General features: G+C 33.4%; 3 protein-coding genes across 4 annotated transcripts; 2 read left to right on the top strand and 1 right to left on the bottom strand.

The window, feature by feature from the left end:
• Positions 1-4,102: 4,102 nt before the first annotated feature.
• On the top strand, positions 4,103-6,807 carry LOC114251007 (uncharacterized). Of its 2 annotated transcripts, none has more exons than XM_028185150.2 (2): positions 4,103-4,331; positions 4,615-6,807. In XM_028185150.2, the coding sequence occupies exons 1-2, from the start codon at positions 4,329-4,331 to the stop codon at positions 6,268-6,270; spliced, it is 1,659 nt and encodes a 552-aa protein (XP_028040951.2). In that variant the 5' UTR covers positions 4,103-4,328; the 3' UTR covers positions 6,271-6,807. The 2 variants fall into 2 exon arrangements, with proteins under 2 accessions (XP_028040951.2, XP_028040952.2); XM_028185151.2 differs by lacking the exon at positions 4,103-4,331 and adding an exon at positions 4,384-4,521.
• On the top strand, positions 4,615-11,663 carry LOC114251008 (uncharacterized). Its single transcript, XM_028185153.2, has 5 exons — positions 4,615-6,807; positions 7,096-7,151; positions 8,003-8,115; positions 8,863-9,010; positions 10,083-11,663. Exons 1-5 carry the CDS (start codon positions 6,681-6,683, stop codon positions 10,254-10,256), a joined length of 618 nt encoding a protein of 205 aa, XP_028040954.1. The 5' UTR covers positions 4,615-6,680; the 3' UTR covers positions 10,257-11,663.
• LOC114251009 (transmembrane protein 17) lies at positions 7,505-13,736 on the bottom strand. The gene is made up of 4 exons (XM_089730387.1): positions 13,435-13,736; positions 13,002-13,115; positions 12,410-12,630; positions 7,505-7,661 (listed from the first exon to the last, which is right to left on the bottom strand). Exons 1-4 carry the CDS (start codon positions 13,567-13,569, stop codon positions 7,643-7,645), a joined length of 489 nt encoding a protein of 162 aa, XP_089586513.1. The 5' UTR covers positions 13,570-13,736; the 3' UTR covers positions 7,505-7,642.
• Between the last annotated feature and the right edge of the window lie 283 nt (positions 13,737-14,019).

Below are 14,019 nucleotides of genomic sequence, written 5' to 3'. Positions count from 1 at the left end.
CATGAGACAGCAACATAAACAAACCTTCTCTCTCCCACAAAATGAGATTCATAAGCTTACCACTAGGTGGCACTGATACAAACTCACACAAATTAAACATAACATTAACATCGACTGAGTAATTAAAAAAACTCGCACTAAGCACAGGTACATTACCCATTACCCGACTAATTATAAATATCGTTAGAAAGCTTGGCATTTCAATTAAACGCCTTAAAAAAAAACTTGCGTGCTACCAATATAAAAGAAAAAATTATTGCTTCTAAAGATGAATAAACGTCCTGCAAATCGAGTAACTCGCACTCAGAGCTCCGCACGTTTCACCGTGAAGAGCGTACACTCGATGCGAGTCATTCGATTCGATTTTTGAAACTCGCACTAAGCCTACAGATCATTTTCTTCACTGCTTTGATCGCCTTTTTAGTATGGTATATAATATATCGCGTGGACGGACAGATCTTTTCCTCTTCTAAATACCTAGGTATAGGAATAGAATAAAATATTCATATCAGACATAAAAATTCCAAATTGAAATAAAAATTATGTAGTCCATATTTTATTGTAACAATTTATTTTTGCCTATGGCTACATTAGGATTTGGTTTATGCACATGTTTATACTAAGTACATATAAAGGGATCGTTCCCAAAAGGCGAACGTGGTAGAAAAAAAAACATTATTCTCCTCGTTTAATTTAGTTTTTTATAGGTTTTATATGTATATAATATATGTAGCTAGTACAAAATAAAGCTATAATACAAACGACAAACTGAACGTATAGAAAATACATCAACGGATTTTTTTAGAGATCATTTTGAAGTCGTCGTGGCCTAAAGAATAAGACGTCCAGTGCATTCGTATCTAGATCACTGATGCACCATTGTTTCTTCTTCGCTTTATTGCTATCCTTCTTACCTTTATTATACCAGGTAGTGTCAATACAAATATACATTGATTCCTCCCGATGCATTAACGGTGCTTTTAGGTACTTCAAGCTCCGGACACCGTCCTCGCCGAACCTGTCGCTTGCGACGAAGGGCTCGACGAGTAAATTAACCCATAGACACAGCCCACTGAGTTTCTCGGTGGATCTTCTCAATGGGTCGCGTTTCCGATCCGGTGGTAGATTCTGCGAAGCACTGCCCTTATTAGGGCCAGTGTTAGCAACATTCCGGTTTAAGCCCAGCGAGCTTACATACACGTCAAGGAGTAGCTGAAATAGCCTCTCGAGGCTATCAATCAGCATAGGTAGGGAAAAAAATACATTAGTTACATGCCATGGATATGCTTTTCTGAAGACTAGGTCTTACATTGGCAAATCAATATAAACAACTTTTGTATACCTAATGTGTTTAATGAGAAATTGTTGGAGATGATATATTAATCTGAGATTTCCATATCGTACCGTCCGGTGCTAAATTCCTAACTATTTGGAACGTTTCGTCCTGTGAATTTTCAGAAAACCTTTTTGTCACATACTACCCTTCTTTGGAATGGCGTATCCGTAGGCTCGACTGCCTATAAGGGCGATTACAAAAATGTTCCCAGCTAAGACTTGCTAGAAGAGGCTTGCTTTTCATTGAGATAGTTCATATTTATTTTTGCCATGACTCCGCTACCAGTGCATTTTAGTTTTTAATGGAACAAGTAATTATATTCTCAAATTATTCCCACCGACTTCACTTTTGAGGTCAAAAGATCCTACAATGCTATTCACGAGACCCTACCGGAACGACCACGGTCTCTGCTAGTACAAGTAAGATTGATTATAAGCCTGCACAGATGGTACCATCCTCCTATCTATTCATACCGCGATGCATTCGTGTGTTCAGCCTGAAGGGAAGGAGCCTTGTTATAACAATACTCGATGAGATTCTTAATTTTGAACAGTTTTGAATTTAGAGTTTACTCTTGTGCCGCCTCTTTTGAATCTAACGAATCTTCCTTGAAAGCATAGGATTTTCAAAAATAGATTACCAAAGAACGTAATTTCGAATTTGGAACTAACGCATCCTTTTTACGCGGAACACGTAAAATTAATCTGAACTTAAATCCGCTTGTTTCACCTGTCGCATCATACCCGATTTTTTTTAATGCCCTTTTAGGCAGACAGGCATACGGCCCACCTGATGGTGAGTGGTTACCATCGTCCATGGACTTCAATGCCAGGGGCAGAACCAAGCCGCTGCCTACTAGCTAGGAACAGCTACAGCAATTTTTTTACTTTTACTTTACATTACTTATATTAATATTGTGAGTGCTCGCCTTCAGTTCACCGCTGAAAATAAGATAAGGACTTGGACAACATCAGCTAATTCACAAGTATTTTATTCTCTGACTCATTCACTATGTTTTTCATCTTCACCTAGCCCCCAAAATATCCCTAAAGCCTGCTTGCCTCGCATCGCTGAATTCTGAACCCCTTTCCTACTGCATACACGGTATTCATGTCATGATGTAGGTACATATAGGGTAAGTCCGGGGTAGATGGCCATATGGGAGAGATGGCCTATCGAAATATTTCAAGGTACCGTTCATTAAATGCCACTGATTAACGTTTAGTTTTCTGCGCGTCGTGCGTGAGGGCAACAGTGCGATAAAATATTTGACGAAAAAAGCATAAAAAGTAAGTAAATCCTTTGTTTTTTGTTTCGACTATTGTAAATATTTATTTGATGTTTTATGTTTTACATAATTGTAGTATCAGTTTCTTTAAATTATGGTGATATTTGTATTTGATGCAAAGTATACAAACAGTGCTACTTTAAAATCTCAAAATGGTTTGTTTCGTGTCATGGCTTGTTTTAGTCTTTGTTGTGGCTATCTCTCCCGGAAAAAAAGGAGAGATGGCCAAGTGCAGTCGGTATATTATGGCCATAGTGCCATGTTACAGAAATGATGTTTTCTGCAAAGTATTATGTATTTTATTATTTGTTTTAGATGCCTCATAATCGTGTTTACAAAATCCTGCGTTAAAACTGCCACGATGTCTAATGTTTCACACCCGAGTACTCCGAAAGAGGCTTCGTTCAGTAAGGATCCAGATTATACTGCCATCTCGAATTCTACAGGATATATCACCTAGTCCAGAAAAACTGATTCAAGTGCTTAAATGAGCAAAGCAAATTGAAACACCTTTGACTTCGAAAGAACACATGTAAACTAGAAAAAGAAAGTAATAATATATGTCAAAACAAAGAAGGAAAATATACAATAAAAGGACTGTTCAATGTATAAAAAGAAAAGCCATTTGAAGACTATCTGAGAATAGTGACGATATTCTATTAAAAATACTGTCAGATAAGAATGAGAAAAGAAAGAGACTCGAAAAGGATAATTGTCTTGGGCGTGGTGGTGAAAATTACTACGAAACACCTCTCATCGAAGAGTGGCTTCAATGTACAGTGTGTCAGTATTAAGTTCACAAACACTACACTGAATTTAAAACGACGTGCTCCAGTTGTGACGAAGAGGAGAAAACAAGACTTGAAAGTAGAAAATAAGACCAAAAAGTAATTATAAGTCTAGAATTAAGCTATGGCCATTTTACCTTTAATACTATGGCTATCACACCTGGATACCTTGGAAGAGATGGCCAATTGTGATTTAAGGAAAACTTCAATTAATAAGGTGATCTCCTTAGAAATTGTTACTTTTTTGTTTAAAATATCATAGTTGATTCTTCAAAGTTTAATGACAAATAAATATAATTAAAAAAACATAAGTATTTGATTTTAGACAGAGCTTAGAAAAAACTATGGCCAACTACCCCGGACTTACCCTATGTGCACTCGCAAACTTTTAACCCCAGGCGAGCTCGAGCTAATTTGCGCTCCTAGAGATATAAAACATAAAAATATCATTGCGGAATTTTATTAAATAGTGAGTACCCACCTTATTAAACAGTTATTAAATAATTATACAAACTATCATTCAGATCAACGTTAACGTTATAAGCGACAGACTCTTAGATTCTAAAACGAACATAAGAAGCCTTAAATCTGTTTTCATTGGTAACAAAGAAACAAGGGCTTACAGTTGACGACGACGCAGCCACGTTCGATTTATTGGTGCATTGTTCAAATTTTCCCTCTTGGCTGTGGAGACAGTCAGACGCGCACCTGTCTAGCGGACGCAATCGTTACCACGTCGGTCTGCATCGGGGAGCATGCGCAAACCGAGCGATCTAATGTTCGACCAAGTTCAGTGGGAAGTGAGGAGGAACGACGCTGCACGGTGCTCGCGAATGGTCGCATAGCTGACGCCGCACCGCCCGCACCCACAGTCCTCCCGCCGCGCCGGCTCTGTGCGCTACACACGAACAGCATTATGGTGAGTCATTACTAAAGTGCGAAACTATTCAATTATGACGACCTTTACGTTTGACTGCAAACTGTGTTAAAATGAACTGCTTCATAATAATATACATAAGACTTCAATTGAAACGTGAAATCAGGACTGACCTTGACGCCTCAGAACAGCCGACAAACCAAAATGCGCTAACCTAATTATGTCGTAAATTGTAAGTTATGATAGAAAACAAGAATAATGCGTATCTTTAACGAAGGTCAACTACATAAAACCTAACAAGCAGTTGATCATTTAAATCTTTCAGGTAATGGATAACCGCACGAGTTATGATTCTGAAAACGAACAGAACTCATCGATTTTCGTAACAAACTTTCAAAATGGAGACAGCGTTAACTATTCTGTTGTTCTTCTTAAAGGAATAATAACACGTTTAAACTGTAATACCCAAGAAAAGTTAATCTGTTCAGTCACAAACAACGGGACACAAAGTAAAACGCAATGGGATGTCCATAATGGAGAATTTAAGGCAATAATTGAATTAAAACATGGAGAAAATGTGATTGAACTTGAATACACAGAACAACAACGCCGCAAATTTATTTTAGATTACACACCGAGAAAAACCAATCTAAGGGTAACACCTGTCTACATTATTTGCCAAGGCCATGACGGTTGTTTTCAAAGTCCATCCGATATTGACAACTCTGTAGAGAGTGCATGTTTACGTATATCTCTTGGCTGTAAACTAATACAAAGTTTAACAGCTGAAAAATTGTTTGAAAGTGGCAATGGCCGAAAAACATTTCAACTCGAACACGAAGTCAACCCAAAGAAACCAGAATGCATAATATTCAAGAGTACGCTAAATGTGAACAAAGCTAGAAAAATGAAACAAGCTGAATTATGGTCTCACTTTGGTAGAGAGCTCATGCTTTCTGATTTAGGAAGCAATGAGAGGAAATTTATAGGTTTTATATCTTGCACAAGGTATAAAGGAACTGATCTCGACAAGCCTATGACACATGAAGAGACAGTTTCTATGACTGAAGCTTACGCGGCTTTGGGTGGTGGAGGATTGGCTTTATTTGGAACAGCATGCTTATACACTTGGCCTACAACGATTGATGAAATAATTCCAAACTTTATGAATTCAACACCCGTAAATCCAAAGAGGTTCATGGACGATAGTGGTTATCGTGGAACACTCGGAGGCTGCTTTGCAACAACTTTGGGATCTGTATTTCACGAACTTGGACATACTTTTGATCTTGGACACACTAAAGATGGGATAATGGGCAGAGGTTTTGATAATTTAGACAGAGTATTCATTGTTGGAGAAAAAAGATCATCGTTGCTAAAAGATAGTATGAATAATTTTAATGGAAAACCAGTACAACATTCGACCGTTTCTCTTCAACGTAACATAAATGTAACTATGAATGTGGCAGAGCCGTTGAGAGTGTTAGGGCCAAGAAGTAAAACGACCTTAGGAAACTTTGCATCAATGTCAAAATCAGATATTGTAAGGAGAAGTCCAAATATCACTCCAATAACAAGACCATCAAGTGTATACTCAAGTATTACAAACAAGTTAACAGAATCTAAGAAAAATATAAACCGCAATCATAGCAATGATTCCATATATTGGACCAGAAACTGCGCAGTATTCCTGTCTTATCATAGATGGTTCAATAATGAATACGGCAGAGAGAGACAAGCAATTACCAGATATCTAAAATTTGACAAAAACAAAATGATGATTATCTCTACTGCGGGTATCAGGATAGTTGAAGTCAGAGATGATTCTAATGGAATGGTTTTAGATTCTTATGAATTTACTAACCTCCTACCAGAAAAAAGGTTTTTGGTTCCATTCACGTTTTCCCCTAAAACAAAAGTTTTGACAATAGTTGTTGAAGATGACTTAGGAAACGTGTTAAAACAAACGTTTTCATACTAGATCGAACAACACAAATTTTCCTATTGACAATAAGGTGAGCAAATCAGAAGGATAAATAGTATCAACAGATTTGAACGAAACCAAACGTGAAGAGAAACGGAAGCCAAAATTACATACACTTAAGTAGATTATTTTTAAATTTTAACGAAATTGGAAGCACTAAAATTATCATGGCAGCATTGTTCAAACCTCTGCATTTTGTTCCATGACATCTAGAAACTGACACTGACACATTCTTATCAAAATGACATTTTTGTGTACCTACTTACAATTTAATTTTAGGAACTTTATCATGTTTTTTGTAAATATCACGATAACGAGATAAGTTTTGTAAATGTGTAATAAATTAATTGTAATTATAAAATCCTTGTAAATAATATATTTAAGATAACTGCTAATAAGTATTTACAATGGCTAGCTCCACACAACACACAATAGTTTGTTTTGAAGATGTGAAGTCTTTCCCGCCTGTTGTAAATGGAAAAATAAATTTGGTGAGCTTCTTGGAAGCTGCAACGGATTTGGTCTACCTTGTTGGTATGTTTAACATCCATTTTTACTAGTTCGTTTCCTGTGCGAAATGTTTTTTTTACAAGAGTAAGTTTTTCAGGGAAGATTTCTGAAATAATTCCATTAGAGCGCCACTGCAAGTCATTAAATGGGTATATTTCGTCAATTTAGAAGAAATCAAAGTCCATTCACAACTATCTTTTATTATCATTTTACATAAACTAGTCAAACCATCACTTATTCAGGTTAAAAACTTAAAAACCAAATTAAATTCCACATTTTATTTTGTTGACCAATTTATATCGAATGTTACAGAACGCCTTGGCACAGCTTTTGCACCTGTAAAATTTGATATGCAAGGAAATATTGATGTGAGTTCCACTTTTTTTCAATATTTGTAAACAAAGTATAATTTGGCTGAATTTTAGTTGAAGCTTTATTACTTTCATTTTTCTAAATATTTCTATATAAGATTGGTCTTCTAAGTTTTTCTTTGGGTATCCTTTCTCTAAACCTCGATAAGACCTTACTTAGGTCATGCACTATAGGCCATAAGGCTTTTGAATTTCTTTCTTGATTTGATATTAATAGTTAGCTTATGCTCTCTGACTTTTTGAATTTTTTTTGTGAATAAGTATATTACTGGAGTTATTTTTTTAATTTAAAATTATTTGAATGTCATTGCTTTTCAAGATGTCATCAGTGGCATAAGGAAAGCAGAGCCATTATATTTCAGAATTGTTCTCAAGTAATTCCAGTATCTCAGATACTCTCAGATGAGGCTCCCTCCTTGTGTCTCTTTATTGTCTTTGTCATTCTCTGACCCAGTATAAAACCCTGTTACCTATCTTCTGACTGCTGTTTAGTGGTTTCTGAAATACCTTAAGGTCCATACAATTGATTTCTTTTAAATTAACAACATATGAGTCGACTATTATCAAAGCCGGCAATCTGACTTTTGGACAATGATTGGTAAATCAGAAAAACGAATTATTGACTTTGTATTCCATTGGCAGTCACAAAACTCTTCGGAACGACATCTTAGATAAATAACAGGTTAACTATTAACCTTTATTTAATGCAGGTTTTGAACCGTATTCTTTGAAGGAGACGATTATATTCAAATCAATCTGTATTGACATATCAATAATTTTTTTTTGTCCAAATGCACAGATTGCCACCTTTGATAATAGACGACTCATATGTATGTTTTATTTTTCAGAGAATAAAAAAAAATTACAAATTTGATGAAAATTCCTGTTTACTGATGTTAATGCTTGAAGAAATTAATAATGGTAAAGCTCCTGTTACTGAAGGAGTTTTATGGCTTAACAGGTATGATAACAAGGTTTGAAATCAGTAATGGGTAATGTTATTTATAAATAATATTCAATATAGTTAACCATTTTTACCTGAATAGAACCCCTTATTTCAATTCTAACACAGAAACTATCTCTTTTATCACATATATTTCATTTCACACACAAGTCTGTTTGATGTTTTATAATACATAATGTATTTCTTTAAAATAGAAAACTAAGACTTTTTATGATGATTTTGGATAGTAATTGTCTAATTCATATATTTTCTTTTGTCTACAACTTGTTTTTTTTATTTATTTCTATAGTATAACAGTATATTTATTTTATGTACACATTTAATTGAAAAGCTAATATTTAATTTGAAATTTTGGCCTTGAGGAACTCTTAACTTTGTTATCACTACACCCCCCCCCCCCACAGGAGCCTCACATAGAGTTCATCCTTACTCTTTGCAACTTCTGCATTTATCCAGAGTGCGTTTCCAGAGAACCTTTTTTTTTTTTGCCAGGAACCATCCAGCTCTGGAATGAACTCCCTTACATGGTGTTTCCTGAGCCCCTAGACATGTCCTTCGTCAAACGAGATTTGTAGAAAGTCCTGGGCAGTAGTCAGCAACTCGGCTGAATCCTTGAATCATTGTTAATTTCTATCAGAGACAGTGACCACTACTTACCTCAGATGGGCTTTATTTTTGTCTGCATATAAAGATAAAATAAAAACACAAATTAATTATATATTATTGCAAAATGTTTTGTTTCAGAGCTCTGCTGTTTTTCGAATTAGTATTTGTAGATATACTAGAAAATTTACAGGCAAAAAAGGAGATAAATATGAAATATGTATTCACCAAAGCATATGAAGGTTCTGTAAAGAAGTATCACAGTTGGGTCACACAACAATTATTTATAGTAAGTCTATTATTTTGATGTGAAATGGCTATACAAATAAAACCGATTGCTTGCGTAGCAACGCATCGCCTTAAATGATAATATGCATGTATACTATATACATGTATAAACATACATACATAATATATATATCAGTCTAGGGATGTTCGATGTGGGAAAAACATCGATTATGGCATCGATAATGACATCGGTAGCAGGATATCAATGTTGTTTGCAAATATTGATCAATTAATAAAACAACCATAAAATCACAACGTTTTTATAATTCAACAAAATGAAAAATAAATTAAAGATATCAGGGCATAGGTACATGTTATAAGTGCCAATACTTTTTGTTAATTGACTAAAAATAATAACTTGAAGTTCAGAACCTTTCAACCTATTGTGCTGTTGATATAGGGTTGACCAGCCAACAGAATTTCGATATGTGTTCGTAACATCGATGTTACGATGTTTTAAATAATGCAGTATCGATGTTAAAACATCGATGTTTTTTGTTTTAATATCGATGATCATCGAGCATCCCTATATCAGTCTATACGTAGTAGTCTGTGTACAATGTGGCGAAGCATCGCCATGCGCAAGCCACTTTTCTATACTAATATTATAAAGAGGAAAGATTTGTTTGTTTGTTTGTTTCGAATAGGCTCCGAAACTACTGGACCGATTTGAAAAATTCTTTTTCCATTAGAATCCGACATTGTCCCTGATGAACATAGGCTACTTTTTTTATTTTTATTTTATTTATTTTTTTTGGTTTCATGTTTGTTTTAATGTTTCCGAAGCGAAGCGAGGGCGGGTCGCTAGTTCTTAATATTTATATTTTATTTTTCACTATGCTTCATTAATTTCCTTTCGTAAACTATCCTTTTATCCATCTATAGCTGTACAAAATAATATCAATATTTCACATTTGCCAACCTTCCTGCAATGACTTTTTAAGTAAACTATATTAATAAATTACACCACATTCATGACGTAAATTGAAAAACATTTGAAAAATAAATTTCTATTAAAGTCAATACTTATCAGTTTAAAAATAATACTTAAACTTTTTGTATTTCCATTTCAGTTCATCTGCAAGATGTCACCAACTTTTGCACAAATGATCAAATCTTTTGGAGTTGATGGTGATATCAAAAGTTTCGAGACAAAATTGGCGAGTTTCAATATCACATTGCATTTAAATCGCTGCAAGATAGATGACTTTTTCAAAGACAACAACTTATTTAGTGATACAGCTTAACCAACATTAAAATCTACTAACTGAAACCAAAAATAAATTATAGGATATTTTAAAGTACGTTAACGAGACAGATGATAATAAAAAAAGTTCAAGCACCACAGTTACAATAATTCAATGGTTTGTAAGTTTTGATAGAAGTTCAATTATGTTCTAGCATAAAAACTATAAATATATCTTAAAATAATGAACATGAATAAGTGAAAAAAATCTACAGTATTAGAGACACAGCAGAGGCATGAAGAGGTTTGATCACTTTTAAAAACTAGTTTTAGATAATTGAATATTGACTTATTGGTTGTAACAGAATTTGCTAAAAGCAAAAAGTCAGGATGCTAAAATATACTTTTTACAGGAAAGGCAAAATAATGTGTAATCGAACGTAGATTCGAATACACCTAGCTTCTGAATTCTAATTACTTTAACAAATAAAGTCACTGCATTAGATGCAGCCAATACCCTTGTTACTCCACAGCTACTGAGAGCACTTGATTGCAAATTTCTTGCTCTGATAGCCTTTGTTTAGAATTAGAAGAATTGAGACCTGAGTGAGCTGATCATTCATAGTTGGAAAGGAGATTTAGGTAAATGTTAATCGGAATGGGAGAAAAAAAATCTTAATGTGGACAAATAAAACTCCTGCAATTCAAGCTGCCTTAAAAGTGAGTACTTTGGCACTGAAAGATTAAAACGATGTCTTACGGTTTACTATGGCAACATTTCAAAGGAGGAGTTAAATGCAGTCTTCATCACAAATACTGAGTTATAGAACATAATTTCCTTTAAAAATTTGGTTCGTGGAAAGTTGACATCACTAGTCAGATTGTTCCAAAATGAATTTGAAAATGTCGAACCTTTACATTTAAACACTGTACTTTGTAGATCCATTCAACTGTGTCAAAATTATATCATTTTCCCCTTGAAGTTTTCCCAGTGTTCTACAAATAAAAAACCAGTGCCTTGAAGAGTTTAATGGCAAATACAAATATTTAAATATGAATGTTGAAAACCATTTTAATGAAATCTTATATATTTTGATACCAATAATAAATTTAATAAATATGAGTCAGAGTATTGATTTACTTTTATATGAACGGAGAAGTTTTCTGTATTCCATTTTGTTTAAAGTAGTTACTTAAGAAAAAGTGCAATCATTATTTTAAAGTTATGACTAATATTTTTTGTGTGCTTTGACGCTATTTTTTAAAGTTAAATGTATTTTATGACAGTATTTTTTTTAAAAAACTTAATTTACTTTTGTAATTAACTATTATATAACAAGCTATGTTAAATAATTATATTTATGTTTATTATGCCAAAGCTTTGCTAAATACAGCAATTTTTATTAAATATCTTAAGATATGGTTCCAGCATCAAATGTATTATGACAATAAAGTCTTTTCATTTAAAGTATGTTTCATTTAAAAAATTTTAGACATTATGCCATAATGACTGATCTGTTTTGTCATGGTTAAAATTGGCATGAACGCACATTCAACCTGGTTTTAAATGGTTATTGTAAGTATATCATCCACATATTAAATGAGAGTGCCTTGAAGATTGAATTTTCATTGCATTGATACAACAGCTGTCCTATCTGTTCAAAAGAGAATACATGCAGGAGTAGTTATCATACCCATCAGTGCCCTACTACCTGTACCTACTTATGAATGCAGCATGAATTAGGTTGAGAGAAAATTATTTTTTTTTACTTTTATTAAGCATATGACATATGACCCACCCACCTGATGAGCATAAGTAGTCTCTATCACTCACGGATATCAGCAATGACAGGGAAAACCAAGTTGCTGCCTATGTTTTATTTGTTTTAAAAACTCAAGCCATTAAGGTTTATTTTCTAATTTTAATAAGAGAAAAATGTATACTGCGTTTACTTTTGTTTCAAACTAACAAATCTAAAGTTATGAAATATATAGATATCCTAAGTCACTTTGCAAAAGAAATTTGATTTTTGATAAAAAAAGGACATAACAAAAAATGCTTTTTCACATTGACAATGCTATTATTTAATGTTTTGTATTTATCATACCATAATTAGTGCTCATACTAATTACAGTCTGATACTATGTATATTAAGCTCCATTCTACCATAATATTACTACAATATTACCTTATAATTTTACTACTCTACTCACTGATTCTGAGTTGTGGACAGGTAAATGCTTTTAGCTAGAGAAGAAGCTTGTTTTAATGCTCTAAACCCGTACACAATCTCAATAATAGTAGTCATCCAAAACATAGCATGCAGCGTTAGTTCTGTTGGTGTGCTCAGCAAATATGGATGAAAAAGGAAGAAGCTAACTAGTGGCATTTGCATTAAAATTGTCAACATGAGGAATACAGCTAATTCTGGAACCTAAAAAAAAAAGTATATTACAAATTATTATTTTGGCTAAATTTTCCTTTTGGGTCCGTCGATTTGGAAGTTCACAATATTTTTGTAGCTAGTACTCATAAATAAAAAGCTTTTTACAAAATTTCAAGTTGCGGAGACTCACGGTTTACGAGATATAATTTTTTTAAATTTCCATAAATATTAGTATTTTTAAGCAATTTTCTTCCTATTACATTCTGTTATTTATACTATTGTTTTTGTAAATCTCTGCCACTAAGGTATTAATTAATATTCAATGACTTAATGTTAAGGACTGGCAAATGTCTTTATTTTGTCACATAATTAGTAGTAATAACCATTAATAGTAAATAAATTAGCCATTAATTACTTACTCTGCAAGACAAATTTCCATATCTACCAAGGTACAATCGTACAATTTCTATTCCAGATAGTAGCAAAAAAACTGTAGCTGATAAATATTTTGTCAGGTGGCTAAGTTTATCAAACTGCAAAAATAATTTTTAAAACGCTTAATTGTTTAATTTTTTACACAATGCATATTTCTTTGTTTGGAAAGTTACTTCAATTTAGTTACTTTCTTCCTCACTTTTTGAAAAATAGTAAAGTGTTATTATTTTATCACCAGATCTGAATTAAAGAAATGCCATTGTATTGCTGATACATCACTGTCAGAAAATTAATTTAAGTCCTATGAGATCAGGGAGCACCAAATCCTACATATATGATCTCGTATTACGTTTCCTATTCATAATAAATAGGATGATTACTAAGTACAGTGAACACAGCATACATTTTAAAGTATACCTTCATAAACAAGAAAAACCCTGTCACAAAACACCAGAGAACAAATAGATTTATTTTAAAGTACAGACATTTCTGCAAACGTAGCATAGTTTTATACTCCATTGAATTGTTTACATGTACAAAAGTATAAATCATTCATTTTTAGTCAAAGTTTATTTTATTACTTATCCGCATAGGATTTATTGAACTTTAACAGAATGCCGTTTATTCATTTGATACTTTATCAGCTTTACTCCTTGTTAATGTTTTGTTTTGCACATTTTACAGTTTGTTTGCTTTTTTTTAATTCGTTCACTGGATACGCAAATGTATAAATAGCCCATTAAACAAAAATTGAAATAAAGGCTGTTATGTATATAAAATGTAAAATGAAACGAAATAAAATGAAATACGTCATTACTTTACATATTTTTATTTTTATATTGCCTTAGTAGGCCAACGAGCATATAGCTCACCTGATGATAAGTGGTTACCGTCGCTCATGAACGTCAGCAATGCCAGGGGCATAGCCAAGTCGCTATCAATCATTTAATAGGTAGGTGCTCCTCCAGGCCGCCTTTGATGAAGGACATAATAATAGCGCTC

This window comes from Bombyx mandarina, chromosome 10 (assembly GCF_030267445.1).
Source record: "Bombyx mandarina strain Sakado chromosome 10, ASM3026744v2".
Classification (NCBI taxonomy): domain Eukaryota; kingdom Metazoa; phylum Arthropoda; class Insecta; order Lepidoptera; family Bombycidae; genus Bombyx; species Bombyx mandarina.
This window is presented reverse-complemented; position numbering and strand designations above follow the sequence as displayed.